The following is a 22,533-nucleotide window of genomic DNA, read 5'->3' on the forward strand; positions in this document are numbered from 1 at the left end:
CACCCGCTTCTCCTGCCAGAGCTACCACCACGACGCCGACAACGACGGCCCCGGCCCCGTCTCCCATGCCTCGTCGCCTCCCAGGGCGCCAGCAAGCGTCTTCTCAAGCAACGGCAGCGTCTGCGCCTCTCTCAAGAAGCACATCACCAGCAGGTGGCCGCGATCGAGCACAGCTGTATCTTGCCCGCCCGGCCACAAGGCCCCCTGCAGCCGGCCTGGCCTTCTCCTGCTGCGCTCGTCGCCAGAGCCTCTCCTCGACCTCGTTTTTGTCCACGACCTTCGTGGCAGCTCCGTAGATACCTGGCGCCGCAATGGAGATGCCGGCTTGTTCTGGCCCCAGGCCTGGCTGCCGGCAGAGCCACGCCTCCGCAATGTCAATATCCACACTTTCGGTTACGACTCAGACTGGACAAGCACAAAACACAGTATTCTAAACGTCCATGACTTCGGCCAGTCGCTGCTCGAAGAGATGAGGAACTCGCCTCACATGTCGACCAACCCCGAGGCACGTACTTATCCGCAGCTTCCCCTGTAGCGAAACAGCGCGCTCCAAGATTCTTTCTGGCTGACATGCCGGCTGTGCTCCAGAGTCCCATCATTCTTCTAGGCTATTCGATGGGCGGGCTGGTAGCCAAAAAGGCAAGTCTGGAGGTCTTGTAAAAACGACCAAGTGTTGATCAAGGCTACTGACAAAGGTATAGGCATATGTCCTCTCACAATACGTCCCCGTATTCAAGAATCGCATACAGGCCATCTTCTTCTTGGCCACACCGCATCGCGGTTCCGACTACGCTGCGACCCTCAATAAGATACTGGCGATATCCGGCCTCATGTCTTCGCGAGGCTATATCACCGACTTGACCACCGGCTCTACATCGACACAAACCATCAACGATGATTTCGGAAAGCTCGCTAGCAAACTGCTTCTCTTCTCATTCTATGAAACGCAACGCATGTCCATTGGCATATCAACATGCCTGATTGTAGAGAAGCATTCTGCTGTTTTAGGTAAGAGTGGGACACGCTCCACCAAACTTGTGATGTACGATCAGAGGCTCACAGATATGCTCGGAGGCTAGGTTACAGCAACGAACGAGTACAGTACCTCAACGCGAAACACCGCGAGATCTGCAAATTTCACAGCCCCGACGACCCGAACTACAACACAGTGAAGAACGCTCTCGTGAGCGCAACAGAAGATCTGCTCGTGACTGGTGAGATGTATCGCGGCTTCCTGCGCAGCCCACAACACTAAAAAAGCCTTCTCAGTCCATCAAGCCAATGCCCATGGCGCCAAAGAGCAGCTCAAGCTTTTGAAGGCTTATCTTTGCATACCAGATCGCATCGAGGAGCAGTACTCCGTGATGGCAGGGTCCTGCCAATGGATCGAGGCACGAGCTGATTTCCAGGCCTGGCGGAATATTAGCGACGAGTCTGACTTCGACGATGTCGGGGAGAACATACCTCACGTATACTGGGTGAACGCAAACCCTGGAACCGGCAAAAAGTTTCTGGCCGCGCATGCTGGAAATTTGCTTCGAGACAGCCACTCCAACTGTGCATCATACTTTTTTCACTTCGGCGAGAAGGCCTCGCTCTCCTTGAGCAGCTCAACAAGACTACCTCCCCCACCAAGTAGACATCACGCTATCCCCTGCGTTTGTCCAGTTGGGGTGCATGGCATGGCTTGCCGGCCCTTTCTCGAGCATCGACATGCTCGCCGACGGCACCGGAGCATCTCATCCATGGCTCCTGGCAGGAATGGTGTCATTATCCGAGCTGCCGGTATACGGCGGCATGGGTGCAGGGTACTCAGTGGGTACCTGAGGCCCGCCCAGCCACGACTGCATAAATCGCAATCGTGCATAAAACCCCTCGCTTACGCCCCAGCAGCTTAACGGCCTGTCAAAGTAACGTTCCAGTCGGTAACGGAAGCCCAACTTAAACTATTCAATAACTGATAACAAATCCCTGCGGTCGCTCGTGCAAATCGCAATCTCGCCCACTCCCGGATATTACTCTAACGGCAGACTTCATGAATGCTCGCTTTCTTTGTGCACTTTTTATGCGGGCATGAATTGTTCGGATGTTTGCTAAACACAATTAGCCCTACCTCAAAGAGAGGCCGAAGAGAAAGCTTGATCGAGATAGTGCTAATAGTGGGCCAAGCCAAAGAATGAATCCATAGCATGGGCATGAATATGGACACAGTCTCGGCAATTGATTGACTAGTTCAAGTGTGTGGTGAAACTGATACTTAGATTGATCGCTGAAGTACAAATGTAAGGACTGTCTGTCTAGGCAATCCATCATATCTATATATCCTTTGTCCTTCATCGTGTGCACCATCACTGGTCAGTGATGACTATTAGTGACCGTCGGTCTTGGTAGTCCCGACGGTCATGCATCCCATGCATGACCGGTGGTACCATACCCGGCCCCTTATCCTTCTCGCGGTCTTTGGTTCATGATGACATAAGAAACCTGTAACGGCACTGCCACATGATCCGCCCTTGTCCCTGGCCTGATCCTGTGGCCTAGTTGTTTATGCTCTTCCGTGCCCAAACAATCGTCCCCTGTTGGTCCGGCCGTTACAACTGCTCTGGCCACTACCCACGCTCAGCTGCGCAGCTTTCAACACGAGTTCTTCTCCCATGGGGTCTCCCCATTGTAACACCTGGTAATGTCCAGTGTAGTTCCAATCTTCTTGCAACCTTGGATTCTGAAACTCCTTGTTTGTACTTTCTTGTCATTGCCCTTCGAATCCTCCCAGATCGAAGGCCAGGATTTATCCGAAGATCCAAGAAGATCTCCTTTGCATCCTGCCTTGCTGTGTAATGTGATACTACAGCGAGTCCATGGCATAGTGCAATAGACAAGGGAGTTGACCTTGCCGGCGGTTTCGTCCGGAATATCGTAGCAGCCGGTATCGCCCGTAGAGCTGTAAAAGGTTCGTCGCTTGCCGCAAAATCCGTTCTTCGTCATTGCAGTAAAATGCCAGGCATTTGCCAGTGTAAAGGCAGCGAATAGCGCGACAAGAAAACGGAGAGTGTGCATTGTCGGGTCGAGAGTAAATCTTGGAAGAGCAATGGATGAGTGAGCTTGGAATATATCCTGAGGAACAAGTAATGAATGAAGTCTGTACCTGAGGAGTGAAGTTTGAATGTGGCCACTCATTCGGAACCACCATTCTTATAGTCGTTTTTATCGATGAGGTGAATCAATCCCAGTTATAAGATCCTTCCAAACGGACTCTTTTTAAACCGACCAGCTGTCAGCCTCCACCTGTCTGACTCAGGAATGAAGAACTAAATACAATTTGAATCCGAATAAGTCGTCTTTGCTGTGGAGATGAAGACCAGGCAAGCAGCCAGTAATTGACCTCTGTTTCAACAAGGACCCTTGCAAATGAAGCGCATCCCAGCGTAACACAGCAACCATTGGCTGCTTGGTCTCCATATTGTTGTCATAACGGGCAGGTGCAGGACGGCGGACTGCCGAGACCACGAGGCTGAAAATATACTTTTTGTAAGGTCGGACTTGTATTAAGCCGACCAGCTGTCAGCCTCCACTTATTTCTATTAACCTATCTCTTTTGACTGTAGCGGATTTGAAGAAGGTTTGATTCACCTAATCTACCCCAACGAACCCCTGTTTTGAAAACCACGATCGCGTCCGCACTGCCATCTACCACCGGTATAATCCCGGTCTTGCTGAACAAAACTTGTAACGAAGGTAGTTTGCTCCTCATCAATCGCACCATCTCTGCCGCGATCAATGCTTTGTTCCCCTCGTTCCCTTCTAAGTCATATAGCAATCCTCCAAGGGATCAACAGCTCGGTGACCTCCTGATGGGGCTAACACCCTTCTTTGGCCCTGCCAGGCGATATGGTTGGTCACCATTCCATACTTTGGTTAGGAACCGGATTGCTGCATCTTCCCGACCATCGATGCGGTAAGTGGAGCCTAGAATCACGGCTGATGGCAGAAGTAGCTCCTGTAGCTTGCTCTCTGTGAAAATCGGCCAGCGCCGTAATAGGCACTTCTCTATGCCGTCTCTGGATATGAAGCAAAGCGTGACCGCGAATTGGAGTTGCCAGACGACCTCCCCGATGTGAGGTGCTTGCACTCTATCGCATATGTTGGCAAATATTGCGCGGCCAAGGGTCTGGCTATTGCTCTCGAATAGTTTGTGGAACCGCCCGCATGTCACAACGGCTGAGGCTAGAGAGTTGAAATCATAGAGATGCCCGAAGATGCTCGTTAGAATTTCGTTAGGTAGATCCAGGATGATGCATTTATCTGGCGGAACCGATGGTCCTACTGATGTGCGTTGTTGTTTCACGGGGAGGAGTGGACGACACGGTCGGGAAGACCTATAGATACGTCTGGGTGGTCGGCGGCCCTTGCAGATACATTGGGAAGGCATGCAAGTTGGAAGGGAATTGAACTTCGGGAATGAAAAAAATGAACGCAGGTATGGCCTGCTGCCTCTTTATGCGAGACCTGGCGTCCACGGCGGACTTGTGCGAAGCCTGGCTGTGACTGTAAAGGCACTCCTTTGTATGTGTATGTCTGTTAGCAGCCTGGAGAACAGGGCAGCTCGCCGTAGTTGTGGCACGGCGGGGCCCGACACCATTCCTTGCCGGCGGTGGGATTGGTAGCAAGCCCATGGATTCGAAGGCGGGACTAGTAGCACTTTCCCTTTAAAGGTTGAAGAGTAGTCACGCCTCGAGGCCAACAGTGACGTAAGTAGTAAGAGGTTCCCGATTTCTACACTCGCTTCGTCGGGTTGCTTGTTCGGCCGACACGTCTTCGCGCTGCCGCGTCGGCGTCTGCTTAGCCCCCCGACCAGAGACGGTGTCTCAGGATGGAGTTGGAGGGAGTATGGTTGATGAAAGATGAGCCTTGTGTCGCACCGCGGGCCATAACTGAAACCGCCCGTGGAGGCGAGTATAGTATGTACGGACCTCTCCACGATTGATTGACGCTGCTCAGCTCCGACCCCGTGGTCGACGCCACGGCTGGAATCGACGCAATAAGTCGGAGCTCGTCGTGATTCCGCCCCCACGATACATTTCGACGCGGGCATCAATGACGATGGCGTGCCTTGGTTGCAGCTTGGATTATGAACATTCTCGCATTAGGTACGTTAAGTGGCAGCATCAAGATTTGCGTGGGAAGAATTAGAGAGAACCTTATTTAGCATTCGCGCTTTTGACGCTCTACAGTATTAAGCGACTCCGCAGATTCTGGTCATAGGCGCCAAGTCCAGAAACCGCGTAACTGTATTTTCCAATGAGTGCAGGGTGCGTACCTGAGACGCGCCCCGCTCTTACCAGCTCCCAGCCGGATCTGTCCCCCTAGCTATACTGCATAAATCGCAGCTGTGCATAAAATTCCTCCGTTATGTCCCAGCAGCGTAATGGTCTATCAAAGCAACGTTTAGGCAGGTAACGGAAGGCCAACTTTCGAACTGTTTAATAGCTGATAACAAATCCTGGCCGCCGCTTACACACATTATTATAATGTCGCCCCATAGGGATCTTATTCCAGCGGTAAACTTATGAATGCTCGCTTTTCTTGTGCACCTTTTATGCGGGCATGAATCGTTCGGAGATTTGCTGAGCGCGGTTAGCTCTGCTGCCTCTCGAGCTGTCGGGAGAGGAAGGCATCTGTTGCGGTGTCAGAGTCACACTCTCGATTAATCTTCATATATCGCAAGTGAAACCTGTTCAACGCGTAATGCTCAACGTAATAAGCGGCGAAGGCGAAATCCCCTCGGGCCCTACGAAGGGCATCTCGGACTAGGCTCAGCGCTGCACAGGGTGCTGCTCAACCATGAGCTGAATAAGGCGGCTTGACGGCTTGCATGAAGCTAAAAACTAAATATCGTGTAGCGCCAAGAGCTGTGTGCTCTGCATGGCCCAATTGCCGGAGCCTTCGGACGAGTGGCTGACATTAGACTATCGGAGGTGACTCCGCAGAGCTTGTTTCATGGTTCCTTAGCTAGGCATAGCCACCTTGGCCAGCTGTGCCGGATAATTTGGCAGAAGTCACCTGGGCTGCTGCTCATGTGGAATTTATCTTTCTCCTACGCGTCCGCCCTTCCCCTCCCCCTCGCTGCTCCGCTAAATCCCTTGTATGCAATAATATCGCTTACGCTGCTGCAATGGGGCCCCCTCTCCTACTTTGAACGACTTGCAGAAGAAGCAGCAGCACTACAAGCCATGGCGTCCAAAACAATGCAAAACCTCGGGCCTCTGACATCCATATGGACGCCGCCAGTGGCATGCTACAACACGGTGCTCGCGTGCCTCTCGTTGCCCTGCAGCAGTGGCTACCCGGCCCAGACGTGCGAGTCCACGGCCGCGAGCAGCCTTCTCTGGGTCCACTGGGCGGTCGACTGCTTCCCGCCGTACCCCTCCACATTTGATCTCTGGGGGTATTACTCGCCCGGCGTGTTCTGCCCGGATGGTTTCACGATCGCGGCGACGCAGGTCGGGGATGGGATCGGTGTTGCGGCGTCTGGGGCGTTGCCGCTTGATCCCACCCAGACGGGGGCTGTGTGCTGTCCCACGTAGGTCTATCCTATGTCTCGCTCTCTCTCTCTCTCCCCTTTCTTTCCCAATAGTAGCGGTTCTGCATCGTTGGCTGCGAGTGATGAACAATGACGGGCAAGGGAAAAAAGAACAAACAGGAATTGATGTTCAAAGATAGAGTGTACTCGTACGACTACATCAACAACGGCGACCAGCGCTGCGTCCGAAAACTGACGGGCAGGACGGCCTTCGCGGCGCAAATCTGCGGTGTCACCATCCAGAACGTCCAGATGAATCTGCCCACAACATACCACCCGACGACGGCCAACGGCGTCGGACCCGTCGTCACGGTCACCACGAATGACTTTTTTTGGCCCGCCGTCCGCATCGTCTGGCAGGAGAGCGACCTGAGTCTCATCGACGACGCGGCGGCCTCGGGTATGACGGCTAGTCCGTCAGCTGCGGTTTCGGCTATCGCTTCTCCGACGGCCAACGGCGTCGGACCCGTCGTCACGGTCAGCCCGAATCCCAAGAGCGGTGGGCTCTCGCCAGGAGCGATAGCGGGGATAGTGGCTGGCATTGTGGTGGCCTTGGCCCTGCTCGTTCTGGCTGTATGGCTGATTCTGCGGCATCGTCGGCGAGCACAACGAGAAAGACACAGCACTGACGGCATCATCAGTCACTCGAATGTGACGGGTCTGCGCAGCGAACAACTGTACCCAGACTACCAACATCCACAGCAGCAGCAGCAATACTACGCTGCTCCCGGATTTGCACCCGAGGCCGAGCTGTCAGGGGAAGGCAGGGTGAGGTATGAGCTCCCTGCATGGTCAGATCCGGCCAACATAGGCCGATAGAGCACGGAGACGGGACATCAGACTTGAGTAGTGAGCGTTGAGTGCCAGAAGCAACACGGTCTGTGCGAGCGAATGATTTATATGAACTCGGTCCGGCCGTATCGTAAATCCAGATAGGCCCTGTAATCCGTCCTCAACGGCCTCTCCTCTCCCGATAAGTACGCAGGCGGAGAAGACCACCTCCCTATAGTTCGGGCAGCCTTTACGGCCGCCCTGACGACTCTGAACCACGACGATGGCGATCGTCGTCTCGCCCTGGTCGACGGAGGACACGAGTCATTGCGAATATTCCGATTAAGATGAGGACTAGGGTGGTCGATGACTGTGTGACCAAGGCGAGGGTTCTATGGTGCTAACCCGTAATGCTGAAATGCTCGACTTCGTGTACTACGTGCTACCATGCGCGCCGATGACCTTTAACGTAGGCATCGAACCAGTAGGCGATTAACACACACACACACACACACACACACACACACACACCCCTCCTCTTTTCTTTCGATCCGACTTCCGGGGTCAACCATAAGCCTGGACATCAGGGGCCACTGTACAACGAGGTAGGTAAAACCTCGGCGACATTACACCAACTATCCCATTGGTCCTCCAATCTCAGATGCTGTTCGGGTCGCTGGCTGCTTGGACAGAGAACACGCTCAGTTAATTGTGTGACTGCTTTCAAGTGATAAATGAGAATCATGCTTAATTTGATTGATCTGGTAAAAAGGTGAAGACTGCCTGCGTGGGAAAACTTCGTGGCTCGCATACCTTTTTCCTTTGATCTTGTGCCCCTTCCTCTGCTGAACGGCTATGGGAGAAAGATCCGCGGGGGACTCGCAATCCTGCCAACGACGTCAGTAGGAGCCCAAGACACGGCGGAAGATAATCCGGCCTGGCCGTCGTCTCTGGACAGCAGGGGTTCTGCATTGCCCCCCGCCCGCCAAGATTTGTTGATACGACGAAGTGTACCGCGGCAGCAGCCGGTCAGCAGAGCGCCCGTAGGGGGCCGAGTCTGGCTGAGCATACTCTGTTGGTTCAAAAACACCTGGCATGTTTGCTTGCACCCACGCTCCGACCCGGCCAGGGACGAGTGGCTCGTCGCGTGGGGGGCGGAGAAGTTTCCGAGCTGCCGGCCAAGTTGGGACAAGGCGTCGCTGACTCCTGGCACGCCCATCTCCGTCCGCGGTCGAGATAGCACGTGCTTCGTGGCTAGAAAGTACTTGGCGGTGCTTGTGCTTGCTGTGCCAGTTGTCACCGTAAGCATTACCTGCGCATTCATGATAGGAGACGACATCAAGTATAGCTGCGACTAACCTTGCTGCGACCCTGTTGCGAGTTGCTGATACGAACATCTTGGCAGGCAACGCACACGGGGCCCCGATCTGCCGGCGTCACGATGCCGTTCCCACACATGCTGTCACGCCACATGACGAGCAGCTCAACCTTGCAGCCGGTGGTTTCCCCCTTCCCCTGTCCGGCTTGCTCCACAGCCAGCACGCCCCTTCACGTCGTCTTCGTCCATCTTTGTCTTCTATGCCGCCACGCGGTTTCTCGAAACCCAGAGGGTCGGAAGAATCGGTAACGGACGCCTCTCCCTGCAGGAGCCCGGGAGTCCTCTCAACAGACCTGTGCATGCTCGGCAGCACGACACCAATGCCAAAGATCACGACATGGCTCAAGTCGATCGACGTAGAGCCCGTCCTCGAGCCGGTCGCACTCCCGACAGAGGTGATTGGCGAGCCGGAGCAGAGTCTCGCCAACGAGAGCACACCAGTCCTGGCCGTAAACGGAGATTATGCTCACTGGCAGGGATCCGACCCGGTACTCTACCAGTGGCAAGATAGCCCAGCAATCTCACCAGATCACCCAGTCGGACCATGTCCCGTACTCTCCCGGCAGATGCAGGCAGGGCCAGCACCTACCTGCCGCTTCTGACTGCCGCCATGCAGTCAACTGTGCACAGCACTGCCCAGAGTGAGCAACGGGCAATCGCAGGGACCCGGCACAACAAGAAACAGTAGCAAAAGTGTCAGCACAGAGGCGCAGAGGCCAAAAGGTGCAACGTAGCCTGCTACCGCTGTTGTCGAGTGGTCGTCATGGCCGGGAGGAACGTCGGGCCTTGTCCTTTTACTGACGGGCGACAGGGATCTGCTGCAGCGACAGAAACCATGCACTGCTTTTCTAGCTATCACAGAGGGGAGCCCTCACCCCCTTCCCATCAACACAAACCCCAAGTACCCAAGAATTTCTCAACCTCCGCCGAGACCTTCTAAGAATCATAACCACACTACACGGCCCGTAGATATCTCTTGCGCTGCTCCCTCTGCTCTTTTCCGTAGTCCATTCCCCTAGCACGGTCCTTTCGTGGGCCGCTCAATCCCCATTGTCGAGACTCGCACCTTCTCTAGCCGATATATGGCATTTCACTTCTGCGCCATATGTCGATGCAGTGAGCGGATGTGCAAGGAGTTGTTATCGGGGTAAGGGAGGTGCGTAGGTGTGCAGAGAAGACCTAAGAGTCGATGAACGAGCCAGATATCACTTAGACGGAGGCGAGGATGTTGAATAAGAAAGAGCCATTTAACAAGAGCGCGGAACCTTGACTCTCACTAATTATTCAATTATATCCGCCAAGGTGTGCAGGCTTAGTCTCGGCTGGATGAACTTCACGATGGAATGGCCATGGTAAAGTGGCCTAGGAGTGCGGTGAAAGGCATGTACAGGTTGGGGAGTGATTGGTTGGAGTTGGAACGTGCAAGAGAGCACGGTCTTGGTATACCCTGGGTAATAATCATACCGAGGCAAGTGGGAGAGATAGAGGCAAGATAATAATCTCGATGGAAGCTTCGAGGGAGAGCAGTTACAGCAGCGGAGCATGTCTAGCAGGAGAAGGCCAAAACGTTGTGTAGCTGTAAGCCCATATAGCGGGCTAGTGAGGTAGCCCCTAGATTAGGGTTGTGCCACTTCCCCTAGACCAGGACAGCAGTGAAAGCTGATACTCACTCGCGGCAGCTGAGTCGTCTGTTAGGGAGCGCACGTCGTGTCTAGAGTCTGCTTCATTATGAACGGAGTCAGTTGAATCATAAATGGCGGCCTGAGGAGCTCTGAAGAGCTCTATATACGCAGTTCGCCAGATTGGGGTTCGTTCTTCCGGTTCACCGAAAAGTCCGCAGCCGCACTGCTCTTTCTAGCCTTCTCCCATAGGGCATCCTTTCCATACTGCAACGGCTCCGCCCCCAGAACCCCTGTTATGAACGGCCGAAACTTCTCGCCTCGCTCCGCCTGCCTGACTATGATTTGCCATGCATCGACGAGGCCCCGCGACGTTCTTCGCCGCATACAGGCTGAAGCGGCCGTGCAGTTGCAGGTTCCAGGGGCTCAGAGGCTTTGGCAAATGGAGGCTCAGGTCGTGGCCGCTTCCGCTGTAACGAGCTTGCCACACATCTACACAAAGTATCTCTACTTTTTGAGCGCACGCACACAGCACAAACCCCTGCTCTAGAAGTCCCCATAGCTTAAAGGCGTCCACATATTTGCGCGACATACCCAACGGCAAGACGGCTTCCGCGCTCTCAGGCGTTGCCAAGGCGCTCTCTCCCCCACTGCAGCACGTGTTTTCGTACCCTGCGGACATTTTTGCCGCAGCACCAGGTCACGAAACCACACCACAGTCAGACGTAGCTCGACTGTGAGGAACTTTAGTATCACCAATGCCTAATCGCTTGACAAGGAAGGCAAAGACTTATAGGAGCATGATTGGCTGATACTTGTGAAAGTCTGCTCCTCTAAATAGCAACCTCCTGCCTCTGGCCCCGAGCAGACATGCTCCTCCTTGCACGAAGATCCTCCTGGTCCTCGACGTCATCCATGTCGTCGCTGGGGAGCTGCACCGCGCGGTCCAGCGCGACCGGCAAGCCCCGATGCCTGCCGCGCAGCATGACGAGCACGAGCACGAGCTTTGACCCAGAGTACCACCCGCCCGCGAAGCTGAAGTTGTTCCACGGCACGCCCAGACTGATGCCGACGCAGCCGTACGCGGACACGACCTCGAAGAGGATGTTGAAGACCGAGTACGTCACGGGGTCCTCGAGGAAGTGCTTCGTCTCGATGATTGCGATGAGCAGCACGGCCAGCACGATGAGCCAGAGGTCGTGCGAGAGCTGGCTGCGGATCTGGTGCCGCACGAAGCTCCCGCTCGTGTCGTTGTTGGCACTGGACGGCCCGGCATCGCGGAAGGGCGCGCTGCGCCGGTCGGAAGATTGGACCTGGCCGTGGCTGGTGGGAGGCACCACCGCGCCGACGCCGCTCCAGTCGAATAGTGTCCCGCGGATGGCGCGGCTGACCGAGTTGCGTCGCCGCTCTACGCGGCTCTGGCGGCTTCCAACCGAGGGGCTGCGTTGGAGAGGGTGCGAGATCGCATCCGAGTCTGGGTAGATGCCTAGAGACCGCTCTTCGTAGATGTTTGAGTGTCGCATGGTGATAACCACGGGATCTGGTTGTTGTTAGTATAGAGACGGGGGGAAGAAACGTGCGCCATGGGTTGATCTTACAAGCAGAGATGTACCTGTAGAATACTGGTCAGCCATATGAACAGAGCGCTAACAGCGAAGAGCCTGACTTACATCATCACAACATAGAGGACCTGCAAGCCAATGTAGAGGATCGGAATGGGCACAATGTAGAAGCCACCAGCTCGGACAGCTTTCAGGAAGTGTTAGTGTTGATAACAAGTCGCATGTATCTGCGTGGAACAAACTCAGGTGACTTACCAAGTGCTTGGAAAAGGCCGTTCATGATTCGTGATCCCACGGGAATCTTCTCCAACTCCGTGTTTCCCAAGTTGAGGATCTCATAAGCCACCCAGTCTGTCCCGTTGAGCAGGATGAGCATGAAGAGCAGCCACCACGTCTGCCGCGATCCAAACATGTTGGTATACACGCGACGTGGGTACTTGAGGATGTACGCCAATGTGTCCTTCCACTCCGTGAAGGAGCCACCTGGGGTCGCCCAGTTTAGCACCTTGAGCCCTGCCCAGATGCCGAGGCGCAGCAAGATTGGGTATGCCGTGTTACCGGCGAGAATCATGCAGCCCACTGTTGCATAGTCAGCAATCTCGAGCGCAGTGCGAACATGCCTGATATCGGTTGGTGCAGTGCTACTCACTGACGATCTGCACAAAGTAGGCGTCCTGGTATGGAATCATGTTGAGATCCAGAACACTCATGCCGCTGTTGTTGAAAGCCGACAAGCCATTGAAGACTCCGTTCCACCACGGGTTAATGGCATTGTCCAGAGCAGGCTGCGGCAGGTTCACGGCGATCCAGGCGCCGAGCGCAATACAGCCGAGGATCTGCCAGCAGAAGAAGTACGCGGGCACGATGAAGGAGAGGAGCTTCAACGCGCGATACTCGGTGCCGCCCAACTCGTCTCGGCGCTCCTTTGACAGCTTGCCGATGTCTCGAGCGTCCTTCTCGCTAGCAACCGTGTCTGTGCCGGCGCGGTGTTGACCGTGGCGTCGAGTCACACCCACATCGTGGCTATGAGATGAACGGTCCGCAAAGGTGATGTGGTCACCAGGAGAGCGGGGACTGGATGGCTCAGGCAGTGTCTCTCGCATAGCAAGGGTTGCGGGCTGGTCGGATGTCCCTGGCGTGTGTGCCTGTTGCGTGGCAGCCGGCTCTGATCCGGGGTCATGAATAGGTATCTGGGTATGCGACCGAGATGTTCGCAGTGTGCTTAACCGGGACATGAAGGACTGTCCCGTACCGCGGCGATCGAGCTGCCTCTGCCGCTCTCTGCGGACAACCTCCTTGAAGCGTTGTTCAAAGGCGTGCTTGCGCACTTGCACTGTCCAGATAGACACCCAGATCTGGCCGCCAATCACAATGAGGAAGGCCAGCAGCATTTGCTGGAATGTGGTCATCTGGCTGAGATTGATCGTCTAGGGGCCCCCGAGCTCATGGTCAGGATGGATGTCACTACGATTTGAGTCCGTTCTTCCACTTACATTGAGCCCAGCCTCGGTCATGGCCGAGGTCACGAGGAACAGACTGTCGACATAAGAGATGGTATAGGAGGGTTTCGACGAGCCCCAGAAAATGAGCGACGTCACGAGCGGGACGACAATAAAATAGGCATAATGGATCGTGATGAAGTTGAGTGGTGGGCAGACGGCTGCCAAGCCAGATAGAGCGGAGCTCAGGCCGGACCGCAGACGTCCGTCTGGGAAGCCTCTCATCGTGACGGGACTTCGCTTTTGATGATGTAGGATAGCTGGTGATGGGCAGGACAGGGCAGGCAGGACCGGCGTGTGTGGTCAGCCAGACGGTGCCGTCGTGACTGACGCTCGTGGTCGGCTGCTCAGCGCGAGCTGGAGTTGGTGCGAAGCTGGTGAAGTGAGCGTCATAGTCTCCAAACTCAGGATAAGCCGGTAATGGCGGTGTCGCGAAAAAAAGCCTGGTCCCTTTGCCCCACCGTAGCAGTGGCGCCACCCGAAATAGAGAGTAGAGGCTCTCGCCCAGTTGCAAGAGCCCGTGTGGGGGGAAAATACGTACCCCTAGCTCCGCCCTTATCTTACATTATGCTTGTGTTGATCGAAGCTTTTTATTTGTCGGCACTTTCAACAGGGTTGCATTGGCCCGTACACTCCGGTTGCGAGAGACACTGTTCAGGCAACCCTTGTTGACATCTAGCCAATTCGTCGTTCGATTCGGGCATATTCGAGGCTGAGATCATGTGAAAAGGGGCCCAGGGGCAAGACTTTCCAGAGGCGTGGAACGGATCAACATTACCACCAACAGCGGCTCACCGTCATGCGTGCATGGTTTATCATACTGCCCACTGAATGTATGCTTATGCTCTATGTGGACACGATATGCGAACCAAGCTGTCACCCATTCCCAGAATCTTCGACTCAGGATAGTGTACGATGATGCCTAGGCTCAATTGATTTAACTGGTCTCATAAGACACAAACACCGGCAGCACACATAATCCAGGCCTAATCGCTTACTCTTTAACCCCTTACCCCGAGACACCATATCATGACTTAAACGACAGCAGCCACCTGAGCAATGACGGCGTCAAGTTTCTCCTGAGTGATGGGATCATCCTTGCGCTTGTAGCCCTCGTTGAAGGGAATGCGCTCTTGCTCTGCACAGACAACATCGATTAGTATATACGCGCCACCATTCACCACACCATGTCCCATAGCTGCACCACAAGACAAAACTCACCAAAGAGGATCTTGACATATTTGGTCTTTGGGTTGCCGTTCACCATGTCGCCCAGGGCGATCTGGTACAGGGCCGTGTCGGCGACAGAGGCCTGGGTGCCGAGGTCGTTGAGGGTGAACTCAGGGTTGGCAGCCTGGGCAGCGGCGAGGCGGTTGAGGCGGATCTTGCCGGCCGTGGCGATGGGCACCGTGGGGCCCGTCATCTGGGAGACGGTCGTCTTCCACGTGGCCTGGTCAAAGGGGACCTGGTCGCCAAAGTACATGTCCTTGCGGGAGAGCGAGCCGTCGTGCTCGATGACGTTGTGCGCGCCGAGGTCGTGCAGGTTGAAGGTCGAGGCGTTGCCCGTGGTCGAGATGGTCAGCGCAATGTTGCCGACCTGCGTCAGGATGTCGGCGACAAAGTTGACGCCCTCCTTGAAGCCGTTCTGCAGCTCCGGCAGCGAGATGTTCTTGCCGTTACGCGAAATATAGCCGTGGTTCGCGATGGCGTTCAACATGGGGCAGGGAGAGCGGCCTGTGACGACGAGGGCGACGGTGAGCGAGCTGTGCCAAATAGTAGGACGAAGTCACAATGAGTGCATCAGAAAGACTCACTGTAGCCAGGCTTGGGGGCCTGCCAACCGTGACCAATGGGATCGGCGGTAACGGCGGCAACGAGAGCTGCAGTGCTGGCGACGGCCGTAAACTTCATGATGGGCGAAAGAGTGTAGAGAGTGAGCAGCTAATCACAAAGAACGAGAGGCTTGGCGGATGCAGAGATGGTAGGATCGACATGAGCTCGATACACACAGGGATGCAGCGCATCGTGATATTTAAGTCACCGCGCGATGGTAGGTAGCCCAAGCGAGGACACTGCTCGATGAACGAGCAAGGGTTGTGTCACCTGTTATCGTTCCCAGTCCGCGCGTGGTTACCGAAAGGGGAAGATGTGGCCGATGTTCTCGATCTAGGGCAGTCATTGTTTTCGCGCGGGGGCTCTCCAGACCAGGGACAGTACCATGTGCCCGGCCCCTCCGCAGCTTGCGAGCTTGAAACCCAGATTGGCAGTGGCAGATGTGCTGGCTCTCGATTCCCAACGCCAGGGATAATGAAGACGGGGTCTTCTCCGCTGATGGTGGCATTGGCGCGCATTCGTCCCCCTGTAGTGGTTGTGGGAGGCCAGGGGCCAGGCAGCGCTGATGACCTCTGCCGGTGTCGTGATTGGCAAGTGCCGGGAGGCCCCGGCCTATGTTGTTGTTATGCTTGTGCCATGGCGCAGCATAAGGTTGGAAGCGTCCGGCTCCGTTGCAGAAGCCAGCCTTCACGTGCTTGACGCTCTCGACGTGGGAAATGTACAACCCATCATCGAATCTATGATTCCGACTGTTGTTGGTTGTTGTTTTGCCTTGACAGCGCGACTTCAGCTTCATGCTTCCTCCTCATGCTGTCACTGTCAAAACCAGCGGGTCGAGCCAAGATCAAGGGCCAGATCGGCGACTCCAACAACAGTGGATCCACGATTGCCTTTGGGCGGGTTACAGCGCACATGGGACCCCGGGCTTTTCCCCTGCATGTATTTCCCTGTTCTTGACCATGTGGCCGTGGCTGCATCACCGGCAGAGAGCATAACGCCACGCAAATTGGGTCAAGGGAGGGAGCAACAGCAACAGCAACGCCACGACGATCACGGGCGACGACGACCACCACCACCACCACAACAACAACGGCAGCCAGTTAGAGGCATGCAGGACAGCATGGGCCTAGATCCTGGAGCGGCCCTTGTGGTATCGCCAGCTGAAGCCCGATCCGAATGCAACGCTCTTTGTCACTTTCCAGAAAGGGGCATCGAAAGCCTTGGCAAAGCGGTAGGCTGAAGGTAGAGGCGACATGAGCTGCAGGCCTCGAAAGCTCAGGGGTCTCTCGCATTACACTTCAGGAATTGTCTGGTGGTTCTCCTCCATGTGATGCTGTCTGTGATCACGGCCCCGTTCGTAGCCTGTCAAGGGGGAAGGCGACTTTATTTCTTCCGCTGTCGGGCAGTGGCTTGCCATATCCAGTACTCAAAGTGTTGAGATCGTCATGGCTTGATTGCTTCCAGCGAAATTGCCAGCCCGGCACGTCTTCCAGTAGGACGGACCCCTCCTAGGTCCATGTTGGCGCGCGCACACCACAGAGTTCTCCCCGCAACAGCCGCAGCATGCGCCGTGGATTTTCGGGGTGACCCACTGAAGCCTGCCTGGAAACCCATTCCGCGGGGCTAAGAAAGTCCCAAGCCCAAGATTGGACTTCTCAGCCGTAACCAGGGTCCTGCCATGTCGGGAGAGGCGGAGCTTAAACCCAAAGCCGGCAATGGTGAGGACTTAGCCTCGCGCGTGATAAATTGAATGATGAGTGCCAGGTCACACAAGGAGTAGCATGCAAGAGGTGGCTGCGGTACGGCGCCGCGTGGGAAACTAGCGAGGCAGGGTCTGGAGTCAACCGGCCACTCTACCGCTGGAGTACCCCTACAAAGTGACAGGCCTTCTCTGCTCCCCGCCTCGGCAAGCTACTGGCCGCGGAATGAATGCGGAACAGCCACGAGGGGGAAGGTCTGCAGAGGGGCGGCGTGCCCCAATCATGGGGATTCAGAGTCCAGTCCCAAGTACACAACGACAGGCTATTCAGCTCCGCGACCCATGCTCCTCCAGTATGTCAGGACTCCCAACACGCCATTCAGGAGTCTGATGTTCGCATGCGGGACAGCTGGCCATCTGATATTCCCTATCGAGTGGAGAAGGGCTGTCGTGATGGAGCAGTGCCGTTCTCCACTTACTTGGGTGGTTCCTCGACGCTGCTGCCAAAACCCCTGAGTACTACGGAGTCAGGGCCATGGGCATCCTAGATGCTGATCGGCAAGGCACGAGCCACGGCGCCCCGTCTGAAGCTATCCTGCACCATCCTATGTGGGCCAGGTTCCAGAAGACGGGAGACTCTTTCTGATCGCATCATGACACATTTTGGCGACGACGCTCAAAGGAAGCTAGCTTACCTCTGGTTTTTTTTCACAGGCATGCATCATTTCACATGTTCCGCGCATCACACGAATGAGCACTGTAGCACTGTGAACGACTTTTTAATGATGTTTGTGTGGGGGTCAACTGGAACAAGTTGCATATCTCACAATCGCACTTTCTCGTGTTCAAACAAGATAGTCAATTATTCCAGGCAAACGCCATTAGAAGTAAGTATGTCCTCATGGGAATCATGTTGTCATTTGATCGTCAATCTCGTGCTTTTCGTGTCGTCAGACTAGCCTCAAACATCATACTCGACGTCCGTCCGGATGATGTACTTGGCGCCCTTCCTCACGCCCGTGCCTTCGTGCAGCAGCGCGCCCTTGCTCTCGCCATGCGGGAACAGCGCGATGGAGCCCATGACGGGCTGCACGGGGTAGGCGTTCATGACGCCCTCGCGCAGGCTGGGCGTGAAGAAGGTCGTCTCGCCGCCCTCAAAGTCGTCGTTGAGGTAGACGAGGAAGGTGAACAGGCTCGACTGCTTGGCCTCGGGCGGGGACGCGTCGTAGACGTACTTGCCCGTCTTGGGGTCCACGCCGGACGGCGGCCAGGCCCCGTCAAAGTGGCAGCGGTACTCGGCGCCCGGCACGTACCGGTAGACTCTGAAGCGCCGGTTGATGCCGCGCGCCTTCCTGCCGTCCAGCTCGGTGGGGATGAAGGGCTTGACTCGGTCCCAGAGGACATCGTGGAAGGCCTGGTCCACCATCCAGTAGACATTGTGGGCGAGGATGCTGGCCTCGGCGCCGTCATCGCGCAAGGGTGCGTCGGGTAGGAAGCCGACCTTTTCGCAGGCGGCAATGATGGACTTGCACTCGTCGGTGGAGAGGACGTCGCGCATGAGCGACAGGTTCGGCACGGACGGGTGCTTGTGGAACGTGGTGGTGGTGGGCGGTGTCTGGGAGAGCGGCACTGCATTGTCGTCGCTGAGGTAGACGATGGCGTCGTGGCTGTTTGGCGGCTTGCGCTCGGCGGCCGGGGTGCGGTCGAGGACGTGGAAGTTGTCGGGGACGCCGGGCGGGCAGTGCTGGGATATCGAGCCGTCGAGCACGCTCTGGCGCACGGGTAGGGGTTCGCGATGGCGCAGGTTCCAGTGCTCGTGGAGGGCGATGGGGTCGTCGACGGTGAGACAGCGGGCGGAGGGCTGGAGGTCGAGAGTGCCGGTGACGCGGAGGACCGAGTCGAGGACGCGGAGGGACTCGCGCTGCTGGGGGGAGCGGGTGAGGGCGAGCTGGTGGTTTGCGGCGGCGGGGGAGGCCGAGGCGAGGTCGACGGCGCCCGAGGAGAGGCCGCTGGTGACGTCGAGGTCGCGGACCCAGCGGCAGAGGGCGCCGAGCTTGGGGGCCTCGTTGCGGATGCGCATCTCGGCGAGCAGGACAAGGGCGTCGGTGTACTTTGCGTCGACGAGGGCGGCCGAGATGCGCGCCGTGAGGTTGCCGGAGCTGCCAGTGATGGGAGTGGCAGAGGTGCCCGTGGTGCAGGCCTGGCGGAAGTCGTAGACGGCGGCGCGCAGGTCGCGGCAGCCCTTGGCCTTGATGACGGCCGGGTTCTGCGCCAGCGTCTGCAGCGTCTCGACTGTGATGTCGAGCTCCTCGGTCGAGATGACGGATGCCAGCGTGGCCGTGGTGGTCGAGGTCGTCGAGTCGGGCCCGGTCTGAGGAGGCGAGGGCAGGCCGTGCTGGCGTTTGGCCGCAGGCTGGTGCTGTTGCTGGTGCAGGCCTGCCGCGGCGGCCTGCTCGAGCTTGCGCTTGGCGTTCTTCTTGGTCTTGGACATTGTCGCGGCCCTGCGTGCGGATGCCGATTGAAGGTGTTCTCTGGTCGGTCGTGGTTTGTTCAATCGTACGAGGTGGTGATGGAAAAAAGAGGGCACAGTACACTTGCAGTGGCAAAACAGCCCCCCAGAGCTGGACAAGACGCCCCAAACTTTAGGCGGGGCTGTCCATTGAGGGTCCTCATTCGCTGTGGGGTCACGGACAGCTTATCTTATCGCATGTCACCATCCCGTCCTCACAGAGGTTCCCAGCCGTAGTTGCCAGGAGCACGTAGGAGAGTCACGGCATGATTTATTCTGATGAGACGCGAGGTAATGTAGTATGCTGTAGGGCAGCGAATCGATCCAACGGATCGATATTCCGGGTTGTGCTGGGAGGTGTAGAGGTGTGATCACTCACCAGGCCCTAACATTATCACACCAAGCCGCAATATGCTGTCTTGCACCTTGCACTCCTTGACAATGCCGTGTTATTTGTAGTAGTGGGCAGAGATCAAAGGACTTGTGGTTTCTTTCAAGTCGAGCTTTTACGTCTCTCGAATGCATGGCGTCACTGCTCCTTAGACACTCTGAGTGTTTGGGGGTTTGCATGTGAGCAGCACAGTCAGTGCGGATGTCTAGCAGCCCTATGGCGAGGATCTGGGGGCGTCGGTGAGCTAGCGATTCGATTTGTTATTCTTGCAAGCTATAAGCATCAAGTTCCTCGGCGATATCCTATAGTCAAAGATTGGCAAAACCTCCACCTCTTCCCCTCCATTCTCGGTCAGAAACAAATACCGGTCGAGAGCAATCACGCTCTCGACAATCTTGCAGCACATGACACTGAGCGTCCACAGGATCGCGATCCTCCCGCTGTGGCCCCGATACCGATCCTCATATGCCGCGAGCTCTTCGTCGGTGATCCTCACCCCGTCAATGCCGAGACACGACACGGCCCTGCGCGTAAAGCTGGCCAGGCTGTCCATGTCGCCCTTGCGCACGCCCCAGACGGGCCTCTTGTCCGCCGTCCCGCCAACCTCGATGCCTTTGTCGAAAAGGATCTTCTCCAGCACCGCCCGGTACAGCCGTCGCTTCGAATAGTCCGACGAAGACTCCTTTTCGCCGCTCAGGTCCGCCCTCTCCCAGTTGTTTGGGGCCTGGCAGCCCGTCATGAGCGCCGTCGCACTCAGCTGCACGCCTTGTCCTCTCATCTTTTCACTGATGGGGAAACCGTCAGGGCAGGCCGCCGAGCGCGGGACGATGTGGTTGTAGCAGCACCCGACGGTCCCGAGGCACGTGATGAAGGGAGCCTCGACAAAGAACCGCAGCATGTGCTCCGACAGGTTGCCGCACGCGTGCAGGCCGACGAGCATGCACTTCTCGCCAGCTGCCCAGGCGGCCATTTCCTCCGTCAGAGACGATGCGGCCGATGCCGACGACGACGACGACGACGAGCGCCCGCCGCCGCCCTCGATGAAGCGTCGCAGGTGCTGGATTCTCTGCTCGGGAACCCCGAGGCTGGCAGCGGCTGCCCTTGAGGCGGCAAGCTGGGTCTCGCTGCCGTCGATGGCGAGGATCCGCAGATGGGGAAAGAGGTAGGCGAGCGAGACGCACAGGTAGCCTTGTCCTGAGCCCATGTCGATGATGTGGGTGATGTTTTTGGTCTCACAGACGTGGTGGATGTACGCTGCAGCGGTAGAGACCTCGGCAATCTTTTTTGTCTTCATCCGGCCCGTGAGGACAGGAGGAAGATCGATAGTCGGGCCGGGGCGCTGCGAGCGAGGCAGAGAAAGAGATTGCATTGTTCTGAGCCATGTCGTCAGCGACTCTGGCCGGTCTGATGGATTCAGAGCTCTTCGGTTCTCATTGTTGTTGTTGGTCTCATTTTTCGTTGGCGAAATGGTGCTTAGCTCCTCGATGCTGTCAACCAGGTCCTGCTGCACGAGGCGGTGATCAGGTATGGACGACCACCAGGCTGTCCACTCCGCGGGCAGGGCCTCCCAGGCATTGTAGATCAACGCATCGTTCACGTGGATATCGCCTGTGATCTGACGAAACAGGGGCGAGTCAATGAAACGTGAAAGGTCTTCTGCGTAGGTGTCAATATTGGAGTATGAGCCTGGTAGGGTGATCATGGTGTATCTGCCCTGTGTTTGCCGTGACATGTGGGAACAAGGGGATGTATTTTCCCTCTGGATTCCTCGCTAGTGGCTTGATAAGCCCTGTCGACCGTGGCGATAAGGATGAAGGATCTCACTTGCTAACTTACCACAGTTCCTTCAGTGACCAGGTTTTACCTTACTTTTTGTGGGGCTGGCGATTTGGCCCTCATTGGGTGTGTTGATGACTGCCGATGCTTAAAATGATATTTGTCTACCAGTGCGTAAGTCACTTCAGATAATATGTTCACAAGTTGAGCACGCAAGGAGCATAGCCTGTGCACCTCGCCCGAGCCCTTTGGAGTAATATAGCGCAGGAAAGCGTGACATCCCAAGCTCGCATGATCACAATGGGTACGATGCTTGCATGTGAGCGATTGAGCGGATCCTGAAATCCAGGCGCAGGGCAAAGAGATCCAAAGTCTGCGAGTTCAAAAGCCATGGTGCTGAGTCGGTTGGAAACCGCAAGTTACTGCTCATCATGTAACAGAGACCTTGGCCGAGGAAAATTGACTTCCATATGAGGACAACCTTGATAAAAACAGAGCCCATGTACCCATCCGTCAACACGGAGGCGGGGTATTGCCTCGTCTTGGATAGAGCGCTTGTCGGCGACTTCCCGAAGCGAGACATGGCGGCCTAGACTATGTGTGTTGTGATGCTCCGAGCTAAAGCCAGCTCCGGAGAAGAACGTGAAAACCATAGCGTCGTGTGGTTGGTCAGATACGAACATAGCACGGCATGGTGCATCATGCCCTTCATTCCAGAGCCTAGCGAATTGCAGGCTTCTATCGTGGGATTTGGCTGTCACCAGCTCGAGCGCCATGGTGAAGAGGTACTCCTGTGCGGGTGTAACACGTTCTTTTCTTGGAGCATCCTCTACCAAGTAGTCATCGAGGCAATCAGCCAGGAAGAAATGACTCTCCCTACGCAAGCGCACGACGAGTTCCAACAGGCTTCTTCTGT

The 22,533-nt window shown here is 56.1% G+C and overlaps 8 protein-coding genes across 8 annotated transcripts; 4 read left to right on the forward strand and 4 right to left on the reverse strand.

Annotated features, from left to right (window-relative positions):
* Positions 1-33: 33 nt before the first annotated feature.
* Positions 34-1,255, forward strand: B0I36DRAFT_388193 (uncharacterized protein; the record flags this gene model as incomplete). The annotated part of the gene is made up of 4 exons (XM_046161227.1): positions 34-505; positions 589-639; positions 702-1,008; positions 1,080-1,255. Exons 1-4 carry the CDS (start codon positions 470-472, stop codon positions 1,253-1,255), a joined length of 570 nt encoding a protein of 189 aa, XP_046007706.1. The 5' UTR covers positions 34-469.
* A 25-nt stretch (positions 1,256-1,280) lies between these two features.
* B0I36DRAFT_334544 (uncharacterized protein) lies at positions 1,281-2,167 on the forward strand. The gene has a single exon (XM_046155364.1). It carries the CDS (start codon positions 1,365-1,367, stop codon positions 1,896-1,898), a length of 534 nt encoding a protein of 177 aa, XP_046007707.1. The 5' UTR covers positions 1,281-1,364; the 3' UTR covers positions 1,899-2,167.
* Positions 2,168-6,230: 4,063 nt separating this feature from the next.
* On the forward strand, positions 6,231-7,399 carry B0I36DRAFT_367908 (uncharacterized protein; the record flags this gene model as incomplete). The annotated part of the gene is made up of 2 exons (XM_046159536.1): positions 6,231-6,580; positions 6,721-7,399. 2 exons carry the CDS (start codon positions 6,231-6,233, stop codon positions 7,397-7,399), a joined length of 1,029 nt encoding a protein of 342 aa, XP_046007708.1.
* Positions 7,400-11,039: 3,640 nt separating this feature from the next.
* Positions 11,040-13,827, reverse strand: B0I36DRAFT_32468 (cation transport protein-domain-containing protein). The gene is made up of 6 exons (XM_046154138.1): positions 13,404-13,827; positions 12,560-13,337; positions 12,166-12,489; positions 12,019-12,097; positions 11,947-11,960; positions 11,040-11,888 (listed from the first exon to the last, which is right to left on the reverse strand). Exons 1-6 carry the CDS (start codon positions 13,632-13,634, stop codon positions 11,182-11,184), a joined length of 2,133 nt encoding a protein of 710 aa, XP_046007709.1. The 5' UTR covers positions 13,635-13,827; the 3' UTR covers positions 11,040-11,181.
* Positions 13,828-14,216: 389 nt separating this feature from the next.
* Positions 14,217-15,728, reverse strand: B0I36DRAFT_276162 (Chloroperoxidase). Its single transcript, XM_046151388.1, has 3 exons — positions 15,224-15,728; positions 14,631-15,143; positions 14,217-14,547 (listed from the first exon to the last, which is right to left on the reverse strand). Exons 1-3 carry the CDS (start codon positions 15,318-15,320, stop codon positions 14,444-14,446), a joined length of 714 nt encoding a protein of 237 aa, XP_046007710.1. The 5' UTR covers positions 15,321-15,728; the 3' UTR covers positions 14,217-14,443.
* Positions 15,729-15,767: 39 nt separating this feature from the next.
* On the forward strand, positions 15,768-16,482 carry B0I36DRAFT_435299 (uncharacterized protein; the record flags this gene model as incomplete). The annotated part of the gene is made up of 1 exon (XM_046162757.1): positions 15,768-16,482. Exon 1 carries the CDS (start codon positions 15,808-15,810, stop codon positions 16,480-16,482), a length of 675 nt encoding a protein of 224 aa, XP_046007711.1. The 5' UTR covers positions 15,768-15,807.
* Positions 16,483-17,704: 1,222 nt separating this feature from the next.
* Positions 17,705-19,521, reverse strand: B0I36DRAFT_334551 (uncharacterized protein). The gene has a single exon (XM_046155365.1). The coding sequence runs from the start codon at positions 19,430-19,432 to the stop codon at positions 17,903-17,905; it is 1,530 nt and encodes a 509-aa protein (XP_046007712.1). The 5' UTR covers positions 19,433-19,521; the 3' UTR covers positions 17,705-17,902.
* A 564-nt stretch (positions 19,522-20,085) lies between these two features.
* B0I36DRAFT_367912 (methyltransferase domain-containing protein) lies at positions 20,086-21,543 on the reverse strand (the record flags this gene model as incomplete). The annotated part of the gene is made up of 1 exon (XM_046159537.1): positions 20,086-21,543. One exon carries the CDS (start codon positions 21,541-21,543, stop codon positions 20,086-20,088), a length of 1,458 nt encoding a protein of 485 aa, XP_046007713.1.
* Positions 21,544-22,533: the final 990 nt, after the last annotated feature.

This window comes from Microdochium trichocladiopsis (genome assembly GCF_020744255.1).
Source record: "Microdochium trichocladiopsis strain MPI-CAGE-CH-0230 chromosome Unknown B0I36scaffold_10, whole genome shotgun sequence".
NCBI classification, from domain to species: domain Eukaryota; kingdom Fungi; phylum Ascomycota; class Sordariomycetes; order Xylariales; family Microdochiaceae; genus Microdochium; species Microdochium trichocladiopsis.

Excerpts from the sequence above, each read along its gene's own strand:
- B0I36DRAFT_334544 (XM_046155364.1), top strand. The coding sequence starts at position 1,365 with ATGGCAGGGTCCTGCCAATGGATCGAGGCACGAGCTGATTTCCAGGCC.
- B0I36DRAFT_32468 (XM_046154138.1), bottom strand. The coding sequence starts at position 13,634 with ATGAGAGGCTTCCCAGACGGACGTCTGCGGTCCGGCCTGAGCTCCGCT. Across the intron at positions 13,338-13,403 it reads TGACCGAGGCTGGGCTCAAT|ACGATCAATCTCAGCCAGAT; the intron begins GTAAGTGGAAGA and ends GGGGGCCCCTAG. Across the intron at positions 12,098-12,165 it reads CGGCCTTTTCCAAGCACTTG|CTGTCCGAGCTGGTGGCTTC; the intron begins GTAAGTCACCTG and ends ACTTCCTGAAAG.
- B0I36DRAFT_276162 (XM_046151388.1), bottom strand. The coding sequence starts at position 15,320 with ATGAAGTTTACGGCCGTCGCCAGCACTGCAGCTCTCGTTGCCGCCGTT. Across the intron at positions 15,144-15,223 it reads GGCCCCCAAGCCTGGCTACA|GCCGCTCTCCCTGCCCCATG; the intron begins GTGAGTCTTTCT and ends TCGTCGTCACAG. Across the intron at positions 14,548-14,630 it reads ATATGTCAAGATCCTCTTTG|AGCAAGAGCGCATTCCCTTC; the intron begins GTGAGTTTTGTC and ends TTGTCTGTGCAG.
- B0I36DRAFT_334551 (XM_046155365.1), bottom strand. The coding sequence starts at position 19,432 with ATGTCCAAGACCAAGAAGAACGCCAAGCGCAAGCTCGAGCAGGCCGCC.